At 39.2% G+C, this 27,931-nt stretch overlaps 1 protein-coding gene across 1 annotated transcript in view; it reads left to right on the top strand.

Annotated features, from left to right (window-relative positions):
- Window positions 1–27,931, top strand: part of LOC131680308 (calcineurin-binding protein cabin-1-like) — a 1,393,806-nt gene that overhangs the window by 699,908 nt on the left and 665,967 nt on the right. Inside the window, exon 6 of the mRNA XM_058961029.1 lies at window positions 19,053–19,209. Coding sequence (XP_058817012.1) covers window positions 19,053–19,209 — 157 coding nt within the window. The remainder of the gene's footprint in view (window positions 1–19,052; window positions 19,210–27,931) is intronic.

Consider the following 27,931-nt stretch of genomic DNA (forward strand, 5'->3'; position numbering starts at 1 on the left):
AACTTTTCGGGAAAGTGTTTTATATTGAAGGACAAGTTGTTGGTAGTTGAAAATCAATAGTTTTGGACATTTTCAATGCACAGGGGGGTCCGCCGATGTGTCAAAATGGAATTTTTACAACTTTTCGGGAAAGTGTTTTATATTGAAGGACAAGTTGTTGGTATTTGAAAATCAATAGTTTTGGACATTTTCAATGTACAGGGGGGTCCGCTGATGTGTCAAAATTGATTTTTTTTCAACATTTCGGGAAAGTGTTGTATATTGAAGGACAAGTTGTTGGTAGTTGAAAATCAATAGTTTTGGACATTTTCAATGTACAGGGGGGTCCGCTGATGTGACAAAATTGATTTTTTTTCAACATTTCGGGAAAGTGTTGTATATTGAAGGACAAGTTGTTGGTAGTTGAAAATCAATAGTTTTGGACATTTTCAATGTACAGGGGGGTCCGCCGATGTGTCAAAATGGAATTTTTACAACTTTTCGGGAAAGTGTTTTATATTGAAGGACAAGTTGTTGGTAGTTGAAAATCAATAGTTTTGGACATTTTCAATGCACAGGGGGGTCCGCCGATGTGTCAAAATGGAATTTTTACAACTTTTCGGGAAAGTGTTTTATATTGAAGGACAAGTTGTTGGTAGTTGAAAATCAATAGTTTTGGACATTTTCAATGTACAGGGGGGTCCGCCGATGTGACAAAATTGAATTTTTTTCAACATTTCGGGAAAGTAATGTATATTGAAGGACAAGTTGTTGGTAGTTGAAAATCAATAGTTTTGGACATTTTCAATGCACAGGGGGGTCCGCCGATGTGTCAAAATGGAATTTTTACAACTTTTCGGGAAAGTGTTGTATATTGAAGGACAAGTTGTTGGTAGTTGAAAATCAATAGTTTTGGACATTTTCAATGCACAGGGGGGTCCGCCGATGTGCCAAAATGGAATTTTTTTCAACTTTTCGGGAAAGTGTTTCTTATTGAAGGACAAGTCGTTGGTAGTTGAAAATCAATAGTTTTGGACATTTTCAATGCACAGGGGGGTCCGCCGATGTGCCAAAATGGAATTTTTACAACTTTTCGGGAAAGTGTTTCATATTGAAGGACAAGTCGTTGGTAGTTGAAAATCGATAGTTTTGGACATTTTCAATGCACGGGGGGGTCCGCCGATGCGCCAAAATGGATTTTTTTCAACTTTTCGGGAAAGTGTTTTATATTGGAGGACAAGTTGTTGGTAGTTGAAAATCAATAGTTTTGGACATTTTCAATACACAGGGGGGTCCGCCGATGCGTCAAAATGGAATTTTTACAACTTTTCGGGAAAGTGTTTTATATTGAAGGACAAGTTGTTGGTAGTTGAAAATCAATAGTTTTGGACAGTTTAAATGCACAGGGGGTCCGCCGATGCGTTAAAATTGAATTTTTTCAACTTTTCGGGCCCTCAACTTGCCCTTCAAAATAAAACACTTTCCCAAAAAGTGGAAAAAAAATTAATTTTGATGCATCGGCGGACCCCCTGTGCCTTGAAAATGTTCAAAACTATTGATTTTCAACAGCCCTCGATTTGCCTTTCAATATAAAACACTTTTCCAAAAAGTTGAAAAAAAAATCCACTTTGACATATCAAAGTTTTGAAAATGTCCAAAACTATTGATTTTCAACAGCCCTCAACTTGCCTTTCAATATAAAACACTTTCCCAAAAAGTTGAAAAAAATCCATTTTGATGTATCAGCGGACCCCCCTGTGCATTGAAAATTTTCAAAACTATTTATTTTCAACAGCCCTCAACTTGCCTTTCAATATAAAACACATTCCAAAAAAGTTTAAAACAATTCCATTTCGACACATCTGCGGACTCCCTTGTGCATTGAAATTGTCCAAAACTATTGATTTCCAATAGCCCTCAACTTATCTTTCAATATAAAACACTTTCCCAAAAAGTTGAAAAAAAAAATCCATTTTGATGCATCGGCGGACCCCCTATGCCTTGAAAATGTTCAAAACTATTGATTTTCAACAGCCCTTGATTTGCCTTTCAATATAAAACCCTTTCTCAAAAAGTTGAAAAAGTTTTGAAAATGTCCAAAACTATTGATTTTCAACAGCCCTCAACTTGCCTTTCAATATAAAACACTTTCCCAAAAAGTTGGAAATAATTCCATTTTGATGCATCGGCGGACCCCCCTGTGCATTGAAAATGTCCAAAACTATTGATTTTCAACAGCCCTCAACTTGCCTTTCAATATAAAACACTTTCCCAAAAAGTTGAAAAAAAATCCATTTTGATGCATCGGCGGACCCTTCTGTGCATTGAAAATGTTCAAAACTATTGATTTGCAACAGTCCTCAACTTGCCATTCAATATCAAAACACTTTCTCAAAAAGTTGAAAAAAATTCCATTTTGATGCATCGGAGGACCCCCCCCCCACCCTGTGCATTGAAAATGTCCAAAACTATTGATTTTCCACAGCCCTCAACTTGCCTTTCAATATAAAACACTTTCCCAAAAAGTTGAAAAAAAAATCCATTTTGATGCATCGGCGGACCCCCCTGTGCATTGAAAATGTTCAAAACTATTGATTTTCAACAGCCCTCAACTTACCTTTCAATATAAAACACTTTCCCAAAAAGTTGAAAAAAAATCCATTTTGACACATCTGCGGAATCCCTTGTGCATTGAAAATGTCCAAAACTATTGATTTTCAACAGCCCTCAACTTGCCTTTCAATATAAAACACATTCCCAAAAAGTTGGAAAAAATTCCATTTTGATGCATCGTCGGACCCCCTGTGCATTGAAAATGTTCAAAACTATTGATTTTCAACAGCCCTCAACTTGCCTTTCAATATAAAACACATTCCCAAAAAGTTGGAAAAAATTCCATTTTGATGCATCGTCGGACCCCCTGTGCATTGAAAATGTCCAAAACTATTGATTTTCAACAGCCCTCAACTTGCCTTTCAATATAAAACACTTTCCCAAAAAGTTGGAAAAAATTCCATTTTGATGCATCGGCGGACCCCCCTGTGCATTGAAAATGTTCAAAACTATTGATTTGCAACAGCCCTCAACTTGCCTTTCAATATAAAACACTTTCCCAAAAAGTTGAAAAAAAAATACATTTTGACACATCTGCGGACTCCCTTGTGCATTGAAAATGTCCAAAACTATTGATTTTCAACAGCCCTGAACTTGCCTTTCAATATAAAACACTCCCAAAAAGTTGGAAAAAATTCCATTTTGATGCATCGTCGGACCCCCTGTGCATTGAAAATGTCCAAAACTATTGATTTTCAACAGCCCTCAACTTGCCTTTCAATATAAAACACATTTCCAAAAAGTTGGAAAAAATTCCATTTTGATGCATCGTCTATAAAATTCTATTTTGATGCATCGGCGGACCCCCTATGCCTTGAAAATGTTCAAAACTATTGATTTTCAACAGCCCTCAACTTGCCTTTCAATATAAAACACTTTCCCAAAAAGTTGGAAATAATTCCATTTTGATGCATCGGCGGACCCCCCTGTGCATTGAAAATGTCCAAAACTATTGATTTTCAACAGCCCTCAACTTGCCTTTCAATATAAAACACTTTCCCAAAAAGTTGAAAAAAAATCCATTTTGATGCATCGGCGGACCCTTCTGTGCATTGAAAATGTTCAAAACTATTGATTTGCAACAGTCCTCAACTTGCCATTCAATATCAAAACACTTTCTCAAAAAGTTGAAAAAAATTCCATTTTGATGCATCGGAGGACCCCCCCCCCACCCTGTGCATTGAAAATGTCCAAAACTATTGATTTTCCACAGCCCTCAACTTGCCTTTCAATATAAAACACTTTCCCAAAAAGTTGAAAAAAAAAATCCATTTTGATGCATCGGCGGACCCCCCTGTGCATTGAAAATGTTCAAAACTATTGATTTTCAACAGCCCTCAACTTACCTTTCAATATAAAACACTTTCCCAAAAAGTTGAAAAAAAATCCATTTTGACACATCTGCGGAATCCCTTGTGCATTGAAAATGTCCAAAACTATTGATTTTCAACAGCCCTCAACTTGCCTTTCAATATAAAACACATTCCCAAAAAGTTGGAAAAAATTCCATTTTGATGCATCGTCGGACCCCCTGTGCATTGAAAATGTTCAAAACTATTGATTTTCAACAGCCCTCAACTTGCCTTTCAATATAAAACACATTCCCAAAAAGTTGGAAAAAATTCCATTTTGATGCATCGTCGGACCCCCTGTGCATTGAAAATGTCCAAAACTATTGATTTTCAACAGCCCTCAACTTGCCTTTCAATATAAAACACTTTCCCAAAAAGTTGGAAAAAATTCCATTTTGATGCATCGGCGGACCCCCCTGTGCATTGAAAATGTTCAAAACTATTGATTTGCAACAGCCCTCAACTTGCCTTTCAATATAAAACACTTTCCCAAAAAGTTGAAAAAAAAATACATTTTGACACATCTGCGGACTCCCTTGTGCATTGAAAATGTCCAAAACTATTGATTTTCAACAGCCCTGAACTTGCCTTTCAATATAAAACACTCCCAAAAAGTTGGAAAAAATTCCATTTTGATGCATCGTCGGACCCCCTGTGCATTGAAAATGTCCAAAACTATTGATTTTCAACAGCCCTCAACTTGCCTTTCAATATAAAACACATTTCCAAAAAGTTGGAAAAAATTCCATTTTGATGCATCGTCGGACCCCCTGTGCATTGAAAATGTCCAAAACTATTGATTTTCAACAGCCCTCAACTTGCCTTTCAATATAAAACACTTTCCCAAAAAGTTGGAAAAAATTCCATTTTGATGCATCGGCGGACCCCCCTGTGCATTGAAAATGTTCAAAACTATTGATTTGCAACAGCCCTCAACTTGCCTTTCAATATAAAACACTTTCCCAAAAAGTTGAAAAAAATTCTATTTTGATGCATCGGCGGACCCCCTATGCCTTGAAAATGTTCAAAACTATTGATTTTCAACAGCCCTCAACTTGCCTCTCAATATAAAACACTTTCCCAAAAAGTTGGAAATAATTCCATTTTGATGCATCGGCGGACCCCCCTGTGCATTGAAAATGTTCAAAACTATTGATTTTCAACAGCCCTCAACTTGCCTTTCAATATAAAACACTTTCCCAAAAAGTTGAAAAAAAATCCATTTTGACACATCTGCGGACTCCCTTGTGCATTGAAAATGTCCAAAACTATTGATTTTCAACAGCCCTCAACTTGCCTTTGAATATAAAACACATTCCCAAAAAGTTGGAAAAAATTCCATTTTGATGCATCGTCGGACCCCCTGTGCATTGAAAATGTCCAAAACTATTGATTTTCAACAGCCCTCAACTTGCCTTTCAATATAAAACACTCCCAAAAAGTTGGAAAAAATTCCATTTTGATGCATCGGCGGACCCCCCTGTGCATTGAAAATGTCCAAAACTATTGATTTTCAACAGCCCTCAACTTGCCTTTCAATGTAAAACACTTTCCCAAACAGTTGGAAAAAATTCCATTTCGATGCATCGGCGGACCCCCCTGTGCATTGAAAATGTTCAAAACTATTGATTTTCAACAGCCCTCAACTTGCCTTTGAATATAAAAAACTTTCCCAAAAAGTTGAAAAAAAAATCCATTTTGATGCATCGGCGGACCCCCCTGTGCATTGAAAATGTTCAAAACTATTGATTTTCAACAGCCCTCAACTTGCCTTTCAATATAAAACACTTTCCCAAAAAGTTGGAAAAAATTCCATTTTGATGCATCGGCGGACCCCCCTGTGCATTGAAAATGTCCAAAACTATTGATTTTCAACAGCCCTCAACTTGCCTTTCAATATAAAACACTTTCCCAAAAAGTTGGAAAAAAATCCATTTTGATGCATCGGCGGACCCCCCTGTGCATTGAAAATGTTCAAAACTATTGATTTGCAACAGCCCTCAACTTGCCTTTCAATATAAAACACTTTCCCAGAAAGTTGAAGAAAATTCCATTTTGATGCATCGGCGGACCCCCCCCCCCCCCCCCTGTGCATTGAAAATGTCCAAAACTATTGATTTTCAACAGCCCTCAACTTGCCTTTCAATATAAAACACTTTCCCAAAAAGTTGAAAAAAAAATCCATTTTGATGCATCGGCGGACCCCCCTGTGCATTGAAAATGTTCAAAACTATTGATTTGCAACAGCCCTCAACTTGCCTTTCAATATAAAACACTTTCCCAAAAAGTTGAAAAAAAATCCATTTTGACACATCTGCGGACTCCCTTGTGCATTGAAAATGTCCAAAACTATTGATTTTCAACAGCCCTCAACTTGCCTTTCAATATAAAACACATTCCCAAAAAGTTGGAAAAAATTCCATTTTGATGCATCGGCGGACCCCCTGTGCATTGAAAATGTCCAAAACTATTGATTTTCAACAGCCCTCAACCTGCCTTTCAATATAAAACACTTTCCCAAAAAGTTGAAAAAAATTCCATTTTGATGCATCGGCGGACCCCCCTGTGCATTGAAAATGTCCAAAACTATTGATTTTCAACAGCCCTCAACTTGCCTTTGAATATAAAACACTTTTCCAAAAAGTTGAAAAAAATCCATTTTTCCCCCCTGTGCATTGAAAATGTTCAAAACTATTGATTTTCAACAGCCCTCAACTTGCCTTTCAATATAAAACACTTTCCCAAAAAGTTGAAAAAAAATTCCATTTTGATGCATCAGCGGACCCCCCTGTGCATTGAAAATGTTCAAAACTATTGATTTTCAATAGCCCTCAACTTGCCCTTCAATATAAAACACTTTCCCAAAAAGTTGAAAAAAATTTCAGCTTGGCTCATTGACACCCCTAACATATCCATAATGTTCGAAAATAGATAATGATCATCGATCCAAGAATTAAATCAAATCGCAATCATGGCTGATAATGCTCACTTGTGATTTTTCCGAATTACTCGCTGCAGATAGAATCATGCCGGGATTACCCTCTCAATTATCAAATTCAGCCACAGATCAAAATCACCACTGATAGAGGCCAAGAAAAAATCGGTCGTGATTTTTGTGAGATGATCTTTTGATAATTAAGAAAGTGATCACGGCATGATTTTATCGGCAGTGAGAATTTTCGAAAAAATCATAAGCGATAATTATCAGCCATGATTGCGGTTTGATTTTTTTTTTGGTTATGATTTTCCCAGCACTGCTGTAATGTTATTGAAATGCTGTATACCTTGTATGTAATTTTGTTAATTTGTAATGTCAGTTTATTGTAATTGTAGAAAAAAACGTGCGAAAAGATTATGGGTTTTTACGCGCATTCGAGGTCTGCTTCTGAAGTGAACCTTGAAATGGGCTTTTCCCATACAACAACATTAAATTTCATGTAGACCAACATGGGTCAGATGAAAAATGGAAATAAATAGATAAAAATCGTCAATCATACCGGCCCGGAGGGAGTATGCAGTGAGGGGTTGCTACTTTAAAATTAAAATTAGTTTAAAATTTCTGGTGATACTGAAACATCGCTGGTTTCAAGCGATGTTTCAGTATCACATAGTATCTTAAGATCGTGGCTGTCGATCCATTGTACGTATGTGCAAATCGTTCTGAACATATAATATTCATTTCCACCATTGTACTGAACATAATCAGCCATGGAATCGTAGTCTGGACAAATGAGAAAAGCACAATTGCACCACTAGGTGGATTAAAACAGGTTTTTATTTTGGGAATGCGTAGAGTTGAGACGAAAACGTAATATGATTAATAACGAGGATAACACTTTCCGAATGTAGAGAGAAATTTATGAAAAATGACGATTTCCATTCGACCCTAGCAGGTCCTGATCGATTTTGATGAGCATTTGATTTTTGTTAAATGACCAATTATATGTATAAGTCAAATGTTCGAGAACAGTAATTTAAGGTCAAGATAACATCATTTTGAAGCCGCCAATTTCGGAGGTTTAGTATCTTCGATGAGTTTTACAAACGTTAAACAGCGCATCATTTGATAAAATAATTTTGACGGTATATCGTCCAAGAAGTATTTATGGTGAATTTTCTCAGGTTAATATTTTTTTTTATTTCGATTATAGCGGTTTTAACCTTAAGGTCATTCGCCTCTTCGGGTTAGAAAATTCTCTTATGAAAAATTTCTAACCCTATGTGCGGGGTCGGGACTCGAACCCAGGTGCGCTGCGTATAAGGCAATCGATTTACCAACTACGCTATGCCCACCCCCAGGTTAATATTCATGACTACAATAAAGTCTCAACAAATTCGCTAAAGACACGAACTCTGTTACTATTTTCTGAAAAATTAATTCTGCATAAACTTCAAAAATTACGGTTTCGAAATTATGCCGTTTGCATAGTAAGATCGATTTTCACCAAACCCCCACCAATTGTAAAATTGGTATTGTAAAAAAACGTAAGGGCGATACTTCAATGCTGATAGGTGGGACCGAAGAAGTAAACAATCGCCAAAGGGGCGATACTATCATTTTGTCAATTCCAATAGCAAACACAAATTTTAATTTAATAATTTCAAATACTTCATGAAGTTTTGGGTTTCGATCACTGAATCATGCAATCTAGGATGTAAAAAACACAATAGTTCTTAAATAGATAATAAAACCAAGTCTGGAAATATTCACTGTTGATTTTCTTTGAATGGTGTCACTGCTAGTATCGCCCTTTTCAAGAAAAAGTGTTGATTTCTTAGTTCTCAGTCGCGTTGGAAATTTGAGTAAAGTATAAACTTCAAATCGCTTCAAAACAAAATTCGATTTTTTTGGCTCAGTACAATATACATAACCCCTTCAGGAAGATTCAGTTTTCCCACCACAATGCATTGATTGAGGAATTTAGATATTTTATCAACAGAGCATTAGCAATAATTCGTTTGTATGTCTATTTTATGGGCCATTTTTTCACTTTCCCATTGATTTGGTTTGAGATTTCTAGCACTGATGTTGTCCTATGCTGATTTGAGCGATTCTCTGAGCCCTGCCACTATCCCATGTAGTATGTGTTATTAAAAACATCGCGAAGCATCAAGTTCTAAATGTTCTCAAACGATATAATATCCGAAGAGAGTGATAAGAGTTATAAGAAATGTCTCATCACACTGTTAGGTGGATTAAAGGCTTTTTTTAAGAACAACTTTTTTTTTATTCATTTCGTTTATTTGATAGGCACAAATGCGTTAGCTTGGCGGTGCCAAATTCTCTTGTTTTTACATTTTGGATATCTTAAAACTAGGAGGTTACAATGTTGAAATATTTTTTTTTACAAAGGAAAAGAAAATTTACAGCTATCTTAAGACTAGAAATAAGATTCAATATACAAGAGAGGGCCAAAAGATTTTTTTATGAAAAAATTTAAAACAAGGGATTCACTTTGATATACAAGAGGGGGAGTAATAGTATTTTACGAAATATTTTACAGTTATCTTAAAACTAACAATATAGTTTAGTACACAAAAGGGGGAACAAATATTTATGAGAAATTTCACAGAAATCTTAAAACTAGGGATTCAATTCTATTTACAAGATGGAGGACAAGTGTTTCAATAAAGAGTAAAAATTATTGCTATCTTAAAACTAGGAATACAGAATACTAATTTGAATTTTTTAACTAAAACTTATGCTTGGTCAAGATATTCAGAGGGTGGCTTATTTCCGCATCAATGTAGCAGCAGTTGTATCAAGGACAGGGGAGAGACAGGGAAAGAAGAGCAAAACTTGCAACTTTCGCTCGAACTGGGGGGGGGAGGGGTAGGGGGATCAGCTAAACAAATTTGCGCCTCAGTCTAGTAAGTCGTCGAGTACCGGATTGGCGGATGGTATTCTTCGGACCCGCGGGGAATCCTTCAAAAGTCATCGGACCTCGAGTCGCTCTCGCTTCAGTTTCCTTCTATGCAGGCGTAGTGGTAAGGGCGACGGCGGTTACATAGTGGCACTCTGGAGCTGATCGGTTCCACAAGGCAGGAGGAAACTCTAAAAACGAGAAATAAAAGTGAGGGGCTAAATTGGGATATTTATCGTTTTTATGAAGGTATAAATAAGGGACATATAAGGGAAATCACGAGTTGCCAGCATATCTCGGACTGGTATATTGGGTGGTCTACCTCGGGCCCGAAGGGATTCCTTTAACTGAGACCTGGCGTCACAATACCCGGCGCATACCCAGACAACGTGTTCGATGTCGTGATAGCCCTCGTCACAAGCGCACAGACTACTCTCCGCAAGCCCAATACGCCGCAAATGCGCATCCATGGTGTAGTGATTGGACATAAGTCGGGACATTACACGAATAAAATCCCGACCCACATCCATCCCCCCGAACCAAGGCTTCGTTGATACCTTTGGGATAATCGAATGTAGCCATCGTCCAAGTTCCCCATTGCTCCACGAGGTTTGCCAACTGTTGAGCGTCCTCTGACGACAAATACTAAAAAATTCGTTGAAGCAGATTGGTCTTTCGTATATGTCACCATTTAATGCGCCCACCTTTGCTAATGAGTCGGCCTTTTCATTGCCCGGGATAGAACAATGAGAGGGGACCCAAACAAAGGTAATCTGATAAGATTTTTCAGATAACGTACACAAGGACTCCTGTATCTTCCCCAGAAAATACGGGAATTGCTTTTTAGGCTTCACCGTACGAAGAGCCTCGATAGAGCTGAGGCTGTCCGAAACGATGAAGTAGTGATCTGTGGGCAGAGTGTCGATGATCCCAAGGGTGTACTGAATTGCAGCTAACTCTGCGACGTAAACTGAAGCAGGATCATTGAGCTTGAATGAAGCGGTGATAGTATTGTTGAAGATACCGAAGCCAGTGGACCCATCGAGATTTGATCCGTCAGTGTAAAACATTTTGTCGCAGTCGACTTCTCGGAATTTATTATAAAATATATTGGGGATCACCTGCGGGCGTATATGGTCCGGGATTCCACGAATCTCTTCCTTCATGGATGTGTCGAAGAATACAGTAGAATCAGAAGTATCTAGGAAACGGACACGGTTGGGAGTATATGAAGAAGGATTAATGCTCTGTGCCATGTAGTCGAAGTACAAGGCCATAAATCGGGTTTGAGAATTAAGCTCGACGAGCCTCTCGAAGTTTTCAATCACCAACGGGCTCATAATGTCGCATCGGATGAGCAATCGATATGAGAGTTCCCAAAATCGATTTTTTAGAGGAAGAACGCCCGCCAGCACTTCGAGACTCATCGTATGGGTCGAGTGCATGCAACCCAAGGCAATGCGCAAGCAACGATACTGTATTCTCTCCAGTTTGATGAAGTGTATGTTCGCAGCGGAGCGGAAACAGAAACACCCGTACTCCATCACCGACAATATCGTTGTTTGGTACAACCTGATCAGGTCTCCTGGGTGAGCACCCCACCATGTTCCAGTTATTGTTCGGAGAAAATTGATCCTTTGTTGGCATTTCTGTTTCAGATACCTAATGTGACATCCCCAGGTAACTTTAGAGTCGAACCAGACCCCGAGATATTTAAATGTGAAAACCTGGTTGATCGTTGCACCCATTAATAAAAGCTGGAGTTGCGCCGGCTCACGCTTTCTGGAAAAAACAACCAACTCAGTTTTCTCCGTGGAGAACTCAATACCCAGCTGAAGAGCCCAAGCAGACAAATTGTCCAAGGTATTTTGTAATGGTCCTTGCAAGTCGGCAGCTTTGAGCCCTGTAACAGAGACCACCCCGTCATCTGCAAGTTGCCTTAGCGTGCATGAATTGGCAAGACAATCGTCAATGTCATTCACGTAAAAATTGTAGAGCAGGGGACTTAGACATGAGCCCTGGGGAAGACCCATGTAGCTAAATCGCGATGTTGTTAAATCGCCATGCGAAAAGTGCATGTGCTTTTCAGACAACAGGTTTAGCAAAAAGTTATTTAAAATTGGTGAAAGACCATGCTGGTGCAGCTTCTCTGACAGAATGTTGATAGAAACTGAGTCAAAAGCCCCCTTAATATCCAAGAAGACTGATGCCATCTGCTCTTTGTTAGCATAGGCCATTTGGATTTCTGTAGAAAGCAACGCAAGGCAATCGTTCGTCCCTTTGCCTTTGCGGAAGCCAAATTGTGTATCTGACAGTAATCCATTTGCTTCAACCCAATTGTCGAGGCGAAACAAGATCATTTTCTCGAATAACTTCCGAATACAGGACAGCATTGCAATCGGCCGATACGAGTTGTGGTAGGAGGCTGGTTTTCCTGGTTTTTGGATGGCGATGACCTTCACTTGCCTCCATTCATAAGGGACAATGTTACCCTCAAGAAACTTGTTAAATAAATTCAACAAGCGCCTTTTTGCAGTGTCAGGCAGATTCTTCAGCAAGTTGAATTTGATTCTGTCTAACCCTGGGGCGTTATTGTTGCACGATAAGAGAGCAAGTGAGAACTCCACCATCGAAAACGGTGTTTCGTTCGCGGTATCGTGAGGAGACGCGGCGCGGCACGTTTTCTGTACCGGGACAGAGTCCGGACAGATCTTCTTGGCGAAAGCGAATATCCAACGGTTTGAATATTCCACGTTCTCGTTGGTACTATTACGGTTACGCATACGTCGAGCCGTACCCCAAAGAGTGCTCATCGCTGTTTCTCTCGTTAACCCGTCGACGAACCGGCGCCAATAACTGCGTTTTTTGGCTTTCATTAGACTCTTCATTCGCCTTTCTAACGACGCGTACTGTAGATAGCTAGCGGGTAACCCGTCTTCCCGGAAGGCCTTATATGCAGTGGACTTTTCCACGTACAGCTCTGAGCACTGTTTATCCCACCACAGGGTGGGAGACCGTCCATGGGTATTTGCGCTGGGTACTGGTTTAGTCTGAGCTTGATTCGCACTGTCGAGAATCAAGCCAGCCAAAAACCTGTACTCTTCCTCCGGAGGAAGTTCTTGAGTGGATTCGATTTTAACGGATATCGCGGTCGCGTAACTCTTCCAATCAATGTTCCGTGTGAGGTCATACAATACATTTATTGTTTCCGATGGTTTTGAACCGTTAGCAATTGAAATCACGATAGGCAAATGATCGCTACCGTGGGGATCAGGGATCACCTTCCACCTGCAATCTAACTGTAGCGATGTCGAGCAAAGCGACAAATCCAACGCGCTTGCGCGTGCTGGTGGTGTAGGAATCCGCGTCATTTCTCCCGTGTTTAAGATGGTCATGTTGAAATTATCGCAAAGATCTTGGATTAATGTTGATCTATTATCATCATGAAGACAGCCCCATACCGTACCGTGCGAGTTAGTCTCCCAGAACTAGCAGCGGTGCCGGTAAGGATTCCGTGATATTACAAAGCGTTCGGTGCCCTACCGAGGCTCTAGGAGGAATGTAGATGGAAGCAATGCAAAGGTCTTTACCTTTGATTAGAACTTGACAAGCGACAATTTCAATGCCTGGTGTCGAAGGGAGGTTAATTCGGTTGAAAGAATAGCACTTTTTGATCCCCAAAAGTACTCCTCCATAGGGGGTTTCTCGATCCAGACGAATTATATTAAAGTCGTGGAAGTTGAGATTTATATCGGAAGTTAACCAAGTTTCACATAATGCGAAAGCATCACATTTTAAACTATTTAGTAAAAATTTAAAGGAATCGATTTTCGGGAGGATATTTCTGCTGTTCCACTGTAGAACAGTGATCGAATCGGTGACCTCATTCGATGACTTAGCCATCGAAGGATACGATCGCTGCAAGGAGGGGCCATTTAGTAGTCAACTGCTTCAAAAATGTTTGCACTATAGGGAGAAAACGTATCAGAAGGCTTTTAAGAGGATCAGTAACATTGAAAGCTGTGAAAATTAAGTCCACTATGTCAGAAAATTTCATTAGTCCGCTACTGGACTGAGTATCTGTTTGAAAAAAGGGGACACTTGGGGTTTTTGGTGTCCCTGGAAGTGGTGGGTATTCCTTGTTAGAATTAATATTTCCAAGTCCTGGAGCAAATTGCTTCGGCTTTTGTGCATCACTTCCGTTGGATTTATTGATTGTAGTTGGCGCACTCTGAGTGGACGACACCTTGGCACCCTTACGAGGCAATGTAGGGGAGGCTGGATTTCTCCTCTTCCTGGATTCCCCTGGGTTAACCAAAGATGTTCCCTCTCGTGGGTCGTCAGATTCTTGCTCAACGTTAGCCAAACCAGCATAGGGATTTTCGGACAGGACAGATGGCGAAGCATTCTTTAGCATTTCTGCATAAGAACGCCTTGAGCGTTCCTTAAGGGAGCCCTTAATTTTATCCCCGCGCTGCTTGTACGCAGGGCATGATTTAAGAGCATGTGAAGGGCCCCGCAGCAAATACACTTTTCAGTTTCTTTGTCGCAAGAGTCATCCTCATGCTCTCCTTCGCATTTGCCGCAGCGTTTCTTATTTCCACAATATGTGGCTGTGTGGCCCAACTGCTTGCAATTGCTGCAGCTCATGACCCGCGGTACAAACAGGCGAACTGGTAGGCGAACCCTGTCAAGGAGGATGTAGTTGGGAAGAGAGGACCCGGCGAATGTCACCCGAAGCGAGCCTGATAGAGAGTAGGTAGTCTTACCTCCCTCGGTGTTTGCGGTATACAATTGTTTGCATTCTAAGATCTTAATCTGTTGGAGTGAGGGGTCCTTAAAGCAGCCAACCCCGTGCTCCAACAGTTCTTCGCATTTCAGGCCCGGTTCGGACACTACCCCATCGATTTCACAGGCCACACAAGGCACGTACGCTTTAAATTCCCGCGTAAAGCGCTCACAGCAAGCAATCGCGTTTGCCTGGCCGAGATCATTCACTAGAACACGTATCTTGTTTGCCCGAACACGTGTTATCTGAGTTACGGCCGGGTAATTAGCAGTCAGATCTCGAGAAAGTCTTAATATATTAACCGGTTTCTCTCCGGTCCGAAAATATACCACCCATGGCCCAGAGGAACCTTCTGGGTACTGCTTTATACGGGGAGCAATGCGAGTATTAGGGGGATCAGGGACTTCCATGATTACATCAGATGGTATTTCGCCCTCGGCCATTTAAGTACGAGGGCAGAGCGTTATATAAACGGGAATGTGTCTTATTATTTGATTACAAGGTAGAGTAAAAGTAGGGAAAAGGAAAGAAAGCAAACGAGGAGAAAAAAATAAAGCAAAACTTATCTGCAAACAACGTCGATTGTTCCGCACCAGCGAAAACAATGTACTGGATTTACTGCCGGCACCAGCAGAATGGCAGCTAACGAACGAACAAAGGATGACCTTGACTCACTGAAATTTACACACCGAACACCACTGTGAAATATAACGATCCGTTCCGTTCAAAGGTTGGGAGACGTATATGAAAACAACTTTTTATTATGAGCCTCACAAAACTCAATCCCTGGATAAAATGTAAATTTTATTGTTAATGAAAAGTGAAAGAGACTGATCACTGATCATAAACAATAAAATCATATTAACTTATTTTAAAGGTTTTCTGTCACAAATAGCCTAAAATAATTCGATACCCTGAACACATAGTGTATTCATGTCTTCAACAAAGTGGTTTGTAAAAGCACTCTCGAATACTTTGCTGAAGACATTGTCTCGAACTAAATTTGTTTGAAGATTAAATTCTCCATGCATTCTTGGAAAATATAGCGCTAAAATTATTTTATCAGATGTTGTGCAATTTTACGTTGTAAAATTCTTCGAAAATACTAAACCCTTGAAATTGGCCTGTTTTCGAACATTTATTTTACTTATTAATATAATTGGTAACAAAAATCAAATGTTCATCAAAATAGATCAGGACCTGCTAGAGTAGAAAGGAAAACACCATTTTTCATAAATATCCCTCTAATTTCGGAAAGTGATATCCTCGCTATTAATCAAATTACATTTTCGTCTCAACTCTACGCATTCCCAAAACAAAAACACGTTCAGCAAATGTTGATAGTTATGCAATTTTTCGGTGGCAGTTGTATGTTTCATAGGGTGAAGCCAGAGTGGGCGCGATGCGTAACGCGATGCGATGCGATGCGAACTGCGCGCGATTTCCAACGCGAAATGATAGCCAGAGTGAACGCGACTGGAAGCGATGGCCATATACGTTAGACGTAAACATAAGTTGTTTTGACGTGTCGAACGGATTGCGAGTTGAAAAGTTTCTATGAAAATAGGCTCAGACGAAAAATATTTCATGTTCGAAGGGGTACGCGATTTCTTTTTAGAAATAAAGATTTTTAAATTCATCCGAGCATAGGAAAAGAGGAGGATACGGGGAGTATCACCCTGTACCAATATGTGCTAAATGATCCAAACAAATGTCGCAACTGTACCCGTATGAGCATCGAAACGTTCGATTACAATTTAAGCCATATTGAAGTTGTTCTTACTTAAGAGTGGACCAACGTTATTACAACTCCAAAAGAATCACAAAATAAGCTTATAATCACGCTAAGGCAATGCTATACCCCTACCTTCCCCGTCGTAGTATATCTTCACGAATTTCGGAACAATCTGCCCTCAAAAATGATGTTGAATTTGTAGAATACCACAAATTAATTCTACAATCCCTACGTTCTATCATGACAACATATTAGCAAAATGTCATAAACTGTTTTTGGATTGAATTATTAAATATTTTTATTTAAATATCAATACAGTGTAATATTTCTAGGTTTCTCGTGCAACGCACTATCCTACACGTTTCGCAGTGGAAGATCTACGGCCGCTGAAATCGTTAAGGAGACCTGTCTTGCATTATGGATAAATCTTTAGCCAATTCATATGCCATAGCCAACCCAACATTTATTTAATCAAAAAGCGCAAGATTTCTGGATTTTGTGGGACTTCCCCCATTGTTGTGGCAAGCATAATCGAGTGCAATGTCCACCACACTCTGGGACAAAGTTCCACAACTGCAAAAAGGTTTTTTTGTAGTACTTGATGGAATCGGGACAACTTGGTATTCCACCAGATAGTAATCTCTCCGAACAAACATATTCATGCCATATGTTTTCCTAGCTGATGAAGCTTGCCTGCTGACGAGATATCACTGTTTCAGAAGAATATTTTAACTCAAGACATTCAAGAGCAAAGAAATCGATCGAGTCTGCTTTCGGAGCAATAAATGCTAAATGGAGACTGCTATGAAACCAATTGAAAGGAATGACCGTAGATATTACCAAAGCTATCTGTATGTTGCACAATGTTATCATTGATAGGGAAGGATATAGAGATGTTATTAGCGAGGGGGAAGATTTCTTACAAAACATTCAAATGCCTACACAGAATCCTGTCTATTGTAGCACAATTCGAAACCGAAGCTCTCTGGGGTATCTAATTTCTTTACATGGGTAGCAGACTATCAAAGAAAGCTTCATCTTCATCCCTGTCGCGAGATGAAGCTTTCTTCGAGCAGTTTTAGCTTCCTCTGCTCAAACTCTAAAAGATGTTCTGCTTGAGTGTTCTTTTCGTTGTTCTTATTATATCGTTTGGTGGGAAGCGGGACAGGAGCACTTGATGATCGCCCAGTGGAACTATCAGCTGCCTCGAATACTTCTAGTTGACTAGTTGGGATTTCCAATGCCTCGATGTCCTCAAACACTTTGCTTTGCGGCTTGAGATTGCCACTTGTTTGCCGGGACTTCATTTGTTGCAAAAGGTAGACTTTTGAAATGCGGTCAGCTAGAGGAAACGATTTAGTGGCCAGCATCCCCGAATCTCAACACCGGCAGCTTACGCAGTTCGGGACCAAAAGTGTCACGCAAGTTTGTACACCTTTTCTTTACAACATCGCCTGAAATTTAAAAAAAAAATATAGGCTTTAGAACCAGTATAACATTTGAGAAAAATCAACTGAAAATTTGCAGTCTGAAGGTTCGCATAAATGAAAATTTTTGCACTGATAAGTGATGAAGTTTCATCTAGACAGCTTAGAAGTGTTCGGTGGTTATTTTTTAGCGGTGGTAGATAGAAAAATTAAATGCGAAATTCCTTTTATCGAAATAATATTTGGCTAATTAAACCGATTATTACTATATTGAATAATAAATAGGCGACAAAGAGTAGTCCACAAACAACAGGCCATAACTTTTAAAGTATTCAAGATAGATATTTGGTGTCTTCAGTAGAGTTGTTCGCAAAAGTAAGAGCTACACATTTGCTGAAGGCTTCACCTCAATACAATCACTTAAAAGAAAATTTATGAAAATATCTATCTCACTTGTAGGTGGATTAATCAGCAAAAACATAATTTCAAAAGAAAGGGCATATTGCACCCATTAAACTCTCCGTTTTGGCGTTTAAAATAGGTTGCATGTTTTTGGTCATATTTCTAGCTTTATGGGATATGGTAATAAATTTTCGTCCGAATTCCAATATCTCTCTTGTTAGCAGTCCGATTTCAACAATCCATAGCTCGTTCGAAAGATATTCGTAAAAGCTAGCTAAAATATAATAAATGTTAATCAATGTTGTCAATTTCGACAGATAATTTCAAAAAACACCATGTTTACACTTTTAAACATCCATATCTTGGAAACTAAAATTCAAAATAAATAACGTTCTGTCTGGGTGGTAGGCCTTTCATTTGCAATTGGTTTGGATATGATCGGTTCAGCCATTGCTGAGAAAAACAAAAGAGAGTTTATCCGCTACATACACACAGACATTGTCACAAATCGTCGAGCTGAGTCGATTGGTATATAAGACTCGGCCCTCCGGGCCTCTGAAAAAATCTTGAAAGTTTAAGCGAATTCTATACATTTCTTTTATAAGAAATGTAAAGCTCTTCCCTAGTAACAATTGAGGTTTTATGATAGTTCTATAGCCACTCATAAAACTTAGCACTTGTAGCGCGCTATAAAACTTCAATTGTTACTTGGGTTGACACGGTGTTTATAATTTTTCATTGGTAAAAATCACGTTTGGTCCACACCCGTATGTGGGAGTATGATACATATATGTTATGAAAGTGCTTCCGTCATACTACCGCCACTGCAAAACAAAACTTTTAGAATAACATATGTAGGATTGTTTCATAGAATTTATGTTTTTTTTTCAGTGTATCTTTCGAGGATAAAGTCTCTCCGTTCTCTGAGAAGGAATACGACGGCGAAAGTGATGGTACTAAACAACTGAATGGTCCAGTTATGTGCTCCATCGATAAATTTATTGACGAAAGTCAGAAAAAATTCGAATTTGTCATAGGAGAACTACAGGTATATTCAAATATATATTCAAATATATATATATATATATATATATATATATATATATATATATATATATATATATATATATATATATATATATATATATATATATATATATATATATATATATATATATATATATATATATATGTATATATATATATATATATATATATATATATATATATATATATATATATATATATATATATATATATATATATATATATATATATATATATATATATATATATATATATATATATATATATATATATATATATATATATATATATATATATATATATATATATATATATATATATATATATATATATATATATATATATATATATATATATATATATATATATACTAGCTGTAACCCGGTGCGCTTCGCTACACCCATCAGGACTAAACGAAATATTTTAAAAATACTAAACATACTAAATATTTTTGCTCGCGGATAGACAATGTTCTTAGTTTGACCACCTGGAGCACAATTAAATTAACTGCTCTGATTTCTTATACACAATCGTTTGAAATCCATTGATATCATTCGAATTCGAGGTACATCTGCTCCTTTATATTTTCTATCTACAATGGTCGCTTAAATGAAATTTTTCAACCAAAGCACAATTGTGGTGGGTCGATGTTGCGCAGTAACTAATATAATAGGCACACAAAGTTTCAATTGCAACACATGCGGTGCACTGTGTTTGTGTTTGATCGTGAAAACGACGTTTTCACGATCAAAATTTAATAACTCCTGATCCATTGGTTTTGGAGAATGGATTTTTTCGAAGAATTTTCTGGATATAAATAGATGCATGTTTTGATATAATAAATTGAGTGATTAATCCCCTAAAAGTGAGATAGAAAATTTATTTCCCCAAATAATTTAGCTAGAAGCTCACTGTGTTCAGTAAAGTTCTAGAAAATATTATTGTGAAAATCTTTACTGAAGATACTAAAGCTCTATATAGTAACAGTAGCGAGATATGTAGGTTTGTTTGGGATAGACCCCTTCAAAACAGTTTTCGAATATAACTTTTTACGATTATTTTTTATTATTAAAAGTGTCTTCTACAAAGTTGTTAAAAGCGATAAAATACACATTTTTATAACAACGATGAATCTGTAGCTCCCGAAACAACAAAGTTGTTGTCAATTTTCGAATATTTTTTTATCAATTTACACCTTAAGCAACTTCCTTAATCGCAAAAATTCGTAGAAAGAACTTTATTTTTTCGATTAAATATAAAAACCTTCGTCTGACGGAGACTGCTGGGTTTGTAACGTATAAAACCAATACTCCTGAAAGCATGGTAGATCGACTGAATTAAATAATTCAATACGATAATCCATAGATTTATATGCGTAACAGAATTACCATCGATTTTATTTTGGATGGAGTAGTGTATGAAATTGAAGACAATTTCAACAGATTGTATTATGTTACAAAATCATGTGGAAATGTGGTGCAAGTTATTGTTGCATCGATTAACATTTTCCCAACCCATATATCTAACTTTTTTTGGCGAATTAACCTGCGAAGGTGACTATAAGAATCATTCAATAAAAGTATGCACATATAAAAAGTGAAAAGTTCTGTTTTCGAAACATATTTCCAATGATACGAAGACATAACGGAGTGTTGGTGGACGTGGGTAATGTCAATTCATAAAAAATGATGCATTTAAAAAAATATTTTGGCGATACAGAGAGTGTTAGTATATTCATTCACTTTTCATATATTTACTGCACAATTGAACAGTATATCTTCAAATATCATAGCAGAATACTAAAAATTGAGCCAGTGACAGAAAATCTCTGGAGGCATCTCGTTTAAAACTTGCTTTGTGGTGTAAATCATAAATCAAGATATATTGGACCAATCGTTTTCAAGGTTTGTACAGTTCTCCTACATATCCCCAGGTATTGATCGAAGCTTTTATTTTTTTTCCTTAATATTTTAATTTTTTATAGCATTCTGCAGCTAAAAATGCAATTTTCGCTAAAAAAATCATGAAACTTATTTTTGTGAACAAAGTTATGATCTTTAATGATGTTATGATATGAAGGAGAACTGTGCAAAATTTCAAACAATTTGGTTCAGTAGATTTAAAGTTATTCTGTACATCGCATTTATTCGTGGTGTCTCCTGAAGATTTTCAATATTTTGCGGTGAACATTAAGGAAAATATTGCTTAAATGTTGCATTATTGTCTGAATTGACTAACACTCTCGGTATCGCCAATTTTTTTTAAGCACGATATTTTTTCAACAATAATCCTACCCCCTTAAGCAAGAACTGATTTCATCAGTAGGTGTCGACTAACGGATAAAATTTGACGAAGATCGCGGACCACGCTACCAAATATTCGATTAGTTCCTTTTATGGGTCATCGTGAATTCGTCCTATATAACAGTGTTGCATTCTTTCAGCATTTTGCTTACATCCGAATTTTGATTGATATTGTAAGTAACGTTTTCCACAAGCGCAAGATTTAGTGGCTGTTTTAGGGCAGAGCTGTTCGTCCATAATCCAGCAATGTTGATTTAACTTCAGATGAAGCGATCGTAGGTGCAATTTTCAATTTAATTTTCGACAAATTCATGCAATTCATCAGTATTATATTGTCATTCGCGTAATAGATCTCTATCAAATAAATTCTTGCCATTTCATTTATGTGCTGGTAAACATACATGCAACAAAATTTTAGTTTTTTGAAGTAATTGATAGATATTGCATCAGAAACCCTCCCTCTCCTTCAGATTCCGAAACCAACAATCATGTCCACCGTTTTGATGCCAAATCATATATAATATATATAGCTAAAAAAAGTTCTTCAGTACACCCCCCCCCCCTCTCTCTTTCCTCGGATTAGGTACTTCTCACCCTTCCCATCGTTCACAAAAACCACCCCATGACCATCTCCTTAGTAGAAGGAATACTTATGTCAAAATTGAATTCATCGCTAATAATCACATTGAATGAATAGATAAGGAGTACTTCAGAACCCTCCCCCTCCCTTTCTTGGTGCACTCCCATCATCCATCGGCTCAGTGGGAGAAATACATATGTCAAATACTAATAAATATGGAGATATAAATAATTCTTTGCCTAAAAAACAACCCCCCCCCCCCCCCTAAAGCTAATATATATATATATATATATATATATATATATATATATATATATATATATATATATATATATATATATATATATATATATATATATATATATATATATATATATATATATATATATATATATATATATATATATATATATATATATATATATATATATATGTATATATATATATACCACCGCGCCATTGTGAAACCGCATGCTGCTAAAAATTTAATAAAAGGCATTCACAATGCCTCACTAAGGTGAGTGCGGTTCCATTAATTTAATTTACCCTAATTTTTCTACCGGGTCTAAATTTTTATGTGGCTATACTAATATCGCGCGCTGATCATCGCTGATTCACCGAGAGAATTTCACACATAACCAACAACTGTAATCAATACCTGAGGACGTATATTATTTTCGGCTATTTTGGGACATCATACAATTTCGGTATTGAACAAGACCGACGCAGCCTGCAACTGTTGACTAATCCCAGCAAATCAGTGCTGGTCGAGTTCGGGAGGAGTAGCAGATATATTTTCAAGGCATTAAATTTGCCTCAATCAGGTAATTGAGGTTCCTTTCACATTATCCCGCCCTTTCGGTCTACGCGGTTTTTTGCTTGCAGGCGATCTTTCTTCAATGTCGGCGGTAGAGCGGAAACTGCTTGGGTTGAAAAACCGAAAACGCATATTAACATCATTCACATGCATTACGTCCTTCGTTAACAACTTCCAAGCAGAACGAGATGCAATTGAGGTTCCGGTCCGTTTAGAGAATTTTGTGGCGTTGTGGAATGAATTCAACGAGGTACAGGCCGAATTGGAGAGCATGGAGGAATCTGAGGAGACTATGGAGTCATACCTGAAGTAACGAACAGAATTCGAGAAGGCCGTGTCAAGGGTAAGCTGCTGCTTTACAATAAACCCAACACAGATCCTCAAGACTCTCAGCGTCGGCTTCAGGAGCCATCCTCGCACATGCCCCACATAAAATTGCCAGATGTGCGGCTGCCTGTATTTAGTGGAGATTTCGAAACATGGCTCAATTTCCACGACCTTTTCCTGTCGCTCGTCCACTCCTCAGCGCACTTATCTACAATCCAAAAATTTTACTATTTGCGTTCCTCTTTGGCGGGTGAGGCGCTCAAATTGATACAAACAATTCCCATCTGCAATGAACAATACCCGGTGGCATGGAAAATGCTTGAAGATCACTTTTCAAATCCTCGTCGACTAAAACGCACATACGTGCAGTTCCTATTCGACTTCCCATGCATGAAGCGAGAAACGGCTTCAGAGTTACATTCACTCATCGAAAAATTTGAAGCAAACGTGAAAATTTGCAAGCAACTTGGAGAGCGCACCGAGCACTGGGACGTATTGCTTATTCATTTACTCGTTTGGATACGGTTACAAGGAGAGATTGGGAGGAGTATGCTGAGATGAATCAAACTACGAAGTTCAGCCAGTTGATCGAGTTTCTTCAACGCCGAGTGAATGTTCTGCAAACGGTAGTCTATAAATCTGGAGAGACACAATAACAGCCGTCAGCTGTAAAAAAGCCAGTCATGCAACGTTCTGGATATTATGGATCAGTACAAGGCAACTCGAGTGGCTGCAGAGCGTGTTCAGGTCCACATTCCCTTTATCAATGCGGAACATTTTCAAACTACCCTGCACACGAGAAAGAGCAATTTGTTCGTCGGAACCAGATGTGTAGGAATTGCTTACGTAGAGGACATATGGCGAAGGATTGTAGTTCGGAAAGTAGCTGTCGAAAATGCCGTGGTCGTCACCATACCCAGCTATGTACAATCCAGAGAACCGAGGGAAGTAGTCAAGCAGCTTCGATTCCTTCACCCCTAGAACACTCAAATCCAACAACGTTACCTACCAACCAAGGCATAGTTTCTTCTACACCAGCTGCATACAGGGGGGTAACAAGTTGTAAAGCGCATGGTGAAGGTACGAGCAAGATTTTGTTGGCAACAGCTATTATTATTCTAATAGATGACAACGGGCATGAGCACCCAGTTCGTGCGCTGCTGGATTCGGGAAGCGAATGTTGTTTTGCCAGCGAGAGAGTCAGTCAGCTAATGGCTGTTCGTCGCAATAAGGTAGATCTTCCAATTGCGGGCATAGGATAATCGTCAACGCAAGTACGGTTCAAATTTCGCTCGACATTGAAATCTCGGATTACGGCATATACGGATGTGGTTGATCTGTTTGTCCTCCCAAAAGTGACAATCGAATTACCTTCCCTTGCCATTAACACATCTTCTTGGGCCATACCGACAGGAATTCAGCTAGCGGACCCTTCCTTTTACGAACCAGGTGCGATTGATGTCGGATTAGGTGCAGAAGTATTTATCGACCTTTTTACAGTGGCAGGTCGAATTCCTTTGGGGGACTCCTTACCCTGTCTCGTTAATTCTGTGTTTGGCTGGGTTGTTTCTGGAAGGACGGCACTAGCAACCGATCATACATCTGTGACATGCAACGTCGCTACCATGTCAGATATACATCGTTCCATGGAAAGATTCTGGACTATTGAAGATGATACATCGCCAGCGTATTCACCGCAGGAAACATTCTGTGAGCAATATTTCCGCGATACAGTTACCCGTGATACCGACGGTCGATACTGTGTTAGATTGCCACTAAAAAGAGAAAACTTAAACAATTTGGGAGATAACAAGATCACCGCATTCCATCGATTTCGTCTCATTGAGCGCCGATTGAGCCGAGACGTTAAGCTTGCCGACGAGTATCGAGGATTTATGGAGGATTATGTACAACTCGGTCATATGGAACTAATCAGTGAAGCTCAAACTGAGATACAGCCATCCTTCTTTCTTCCCCATCATCCAGTTATTCGAGAAGAAAGTAGCACTACCAAGGTTCGGGTCGTGTTTGACGGTTCTTGCAAGAGTGCAACAGGCCTCTCGTTAAATGACGTCATGCTGGTAGGTCCAATAATCCAAGAAGACCTGCGCTCCATAGTCATGCGATCTCGCCTACATCCGATAATGTTGATCGCTGATGTCGCTAAAATGTTTCGGCAAATTCGACTGCAGCCCGAAGACACTCCGTTGCAGAGAATATTTTGGCGCTTTTCACCATCTGAGCCAGTTAGCATGTATCAATTGAAGACAGTTACGTACGGCACCGCTTAAGCACCGTACTTAGCCACCCGCGTTCTTCAACAGCTAGCAAATGATGAGCAGCAAAAGTATCCCGTGGCAGCCAAAGCCACCAGCGAAGATTTTTATGTGGATGACTTTCTCTCAGGTGCTAACACTGTTGAGGAGGCAGTTGAACTGCGTGTTCAGATGGAAGCAATGTTCGACTCAGCAGGTTTAAAGCTTCGTAAATGGGCCAGTAACTCGTCTGCTGCCCTAATGGATGTACCAGAAGAGGATCGAGTACTGCAACAGACCATCGAGTTCAGCATGGATCAAACCATCAAATCACTGGGATTGTATTGGGAGCCGCATACAGATCATCTGAAATATAGGATCGAAACACCCTGCTTTAAACCTTCCAAGACAGTAACCAAACGCTCTGCACTCTCCTGCATAGCAAAATTATTTGACCCATTGGGTCTAGTGAGTCCGGTTGTATTGACAGCTAAAATCTTTATGCAGGCTCTGTGGAGTCTAAAGGGCGAAAATGGAAAACCGATCCACTGGGACAGAGAATTACCAGAACCAATGAGGGAGAGGTGGACATCGTATTACTCTTAGCTACCTTTGTTGAGTGAGCTCCGCATCGAACGAATAATTTTGATCCCCAATGCGATAGCAGTTGAACTCCATTTTTTCTCCTATGCTTCGGAGCACGCGTATGGTACATGCGTCTACGTTTGATCAATAAATGCAGTAGGCGAAGTGAAGATAGCTCTTCTGACTTCGCGATCTAAAGTTGCGCCATTAAAACAGCAGTCATTACCACGTCTTGAATTGTGCGGGGCATTGCTTTCGGCAGAGTTGTACGGGAAGGTATCAAAAGCGTTGCGTGTTTCAGCAAAGGCATACTTTTGGGTGGATTCAACAACCGTATTGAGCTGGCTGAAATCCCCTCCATCTACCTGGACTACCTTTGTTGCTAACAGGGTTTCGAAGATACAGCATGTAACTCAAAACTGCGAATGGAATCATATTGCTGGGTCAGAAAATCCTGCCGACATCGTATCCAGAGGGCTGCCTGCAAATGATTTGCTGGAAAGCAAACTGTGGTGGCAAGGTTCACCGTGCCTTATACAACAAAGGGAATCCTGGCCTGTTCAAGTACTCGGAATGGTAGATAGGTCGGAAATTTAGAAGGAGGAACGGAAGACAGCATTAGTAGCTGCTCCTGCTACACCTTCGTTCATCGAGGAATTTGTTGCAAATTTTTCGGATTATCAACATATGCTTCGAGTTACAGCCTACTGTCGACGCTTCGTAAATAATGTTCGGGATAAGGGAAAAAATCGTGTGATTTCAATTTGTCTCACAACAGCTGAACTTCGTGATGCAGAATTGTTGCTTATCCGTCTGGTTCAATTAGAAAGCTTCCCGTCGGAATGGAAATCACTACAAGAAACGCAAACGGTCAGCTCGAGTTCACGCCTACGTTGGTTTCATCCGATTCTCATGACAGACAATGTTATGCGCATTGGCGGACGTTTGGGTCGGGCTACAGTTCCGTTCGACTCAAGGCACCAGATCCTGCTGCCAGGGTCGCATCACTTCACGAAACTACTAGTTCGATGCTATCACCAGCGATTACTACATGCAGCTGTGCAGCTTTTGACCAATACACTTAGACTTCGTTTTTGGATACTTGGGGGCGTAGTGTCTTGCGTCGAACCATACACTCGTGCATCACATGCTTTCGAGCCAAACCGAAGCTAGTCGAACAATTTATGTCCGAGCAGCCTTCTCAGAGAGTGACCGCATCAAGACCGTTCTCAATCGTCGGCATTGATTTTTGAGGACCAATTTATCTTAAACCTCGTCACCGTCGAGACGCCCCACCGAAGGCATATGTAGCAGTGTTTGTGTGCTTTTCCACAAAGGCCGTGCATATGGAGTTGGTCGTTGACCTTACTACAGTCAAATTTCTTCAAGCTTTCCGTCGTTTTGTCTTCCGTAGAGGTCTTTATTCGGATGTATGGACAGATAACGGCAAGAATTTTGTCGGTGCGGCCAACGAGCTTCGGAACATAATGCGTAACGAGGACTTTAAACAGTCGATGGCCCGCGAATGATCTGACAGCGGTATTCGCTGGCACTTTAACCCTCCAAAGGGTTCTCACTTTTGCGGCCTTTGGGAGGCAGCCATAAATTCCGCGCAGAAGCATTTCATCCGTGTTCTGGGTGACAGGAAGCTCGCATTTGACGATATGGAGACCCTTTTAACACAGATCGAATGCTGCCTCAATTCACGTCCCCTTACGAAGCTTCATTTGCAAGCTCTCACTCCAGGGCATTTTTTAGTCGGAGCGGCGCTCAAATCTGTTCCTGACACCGATTACGAATCAATACCTTTCAACAGGCTGCATCAATGGCAGTAAACCCAGAAGATATTCCAGGAC

The sequence above is a fragment of the Topomyia yanbarensis genome, chromosome 2, assembly GCF_030247195.1.
Source record: "Topomyia yanbarensis strain Yona2022 chromosome 2, ASM3024719v1, whole genome shotgun sequence".
In the NCBI taxonomy this organism is placed as follows: domain Eukaryota; kingdom Metazoa; phylum Arthropoda; class Insecta; order Diptera; family Culicidae; genus Topomyia; species Topomyia yanbarensis.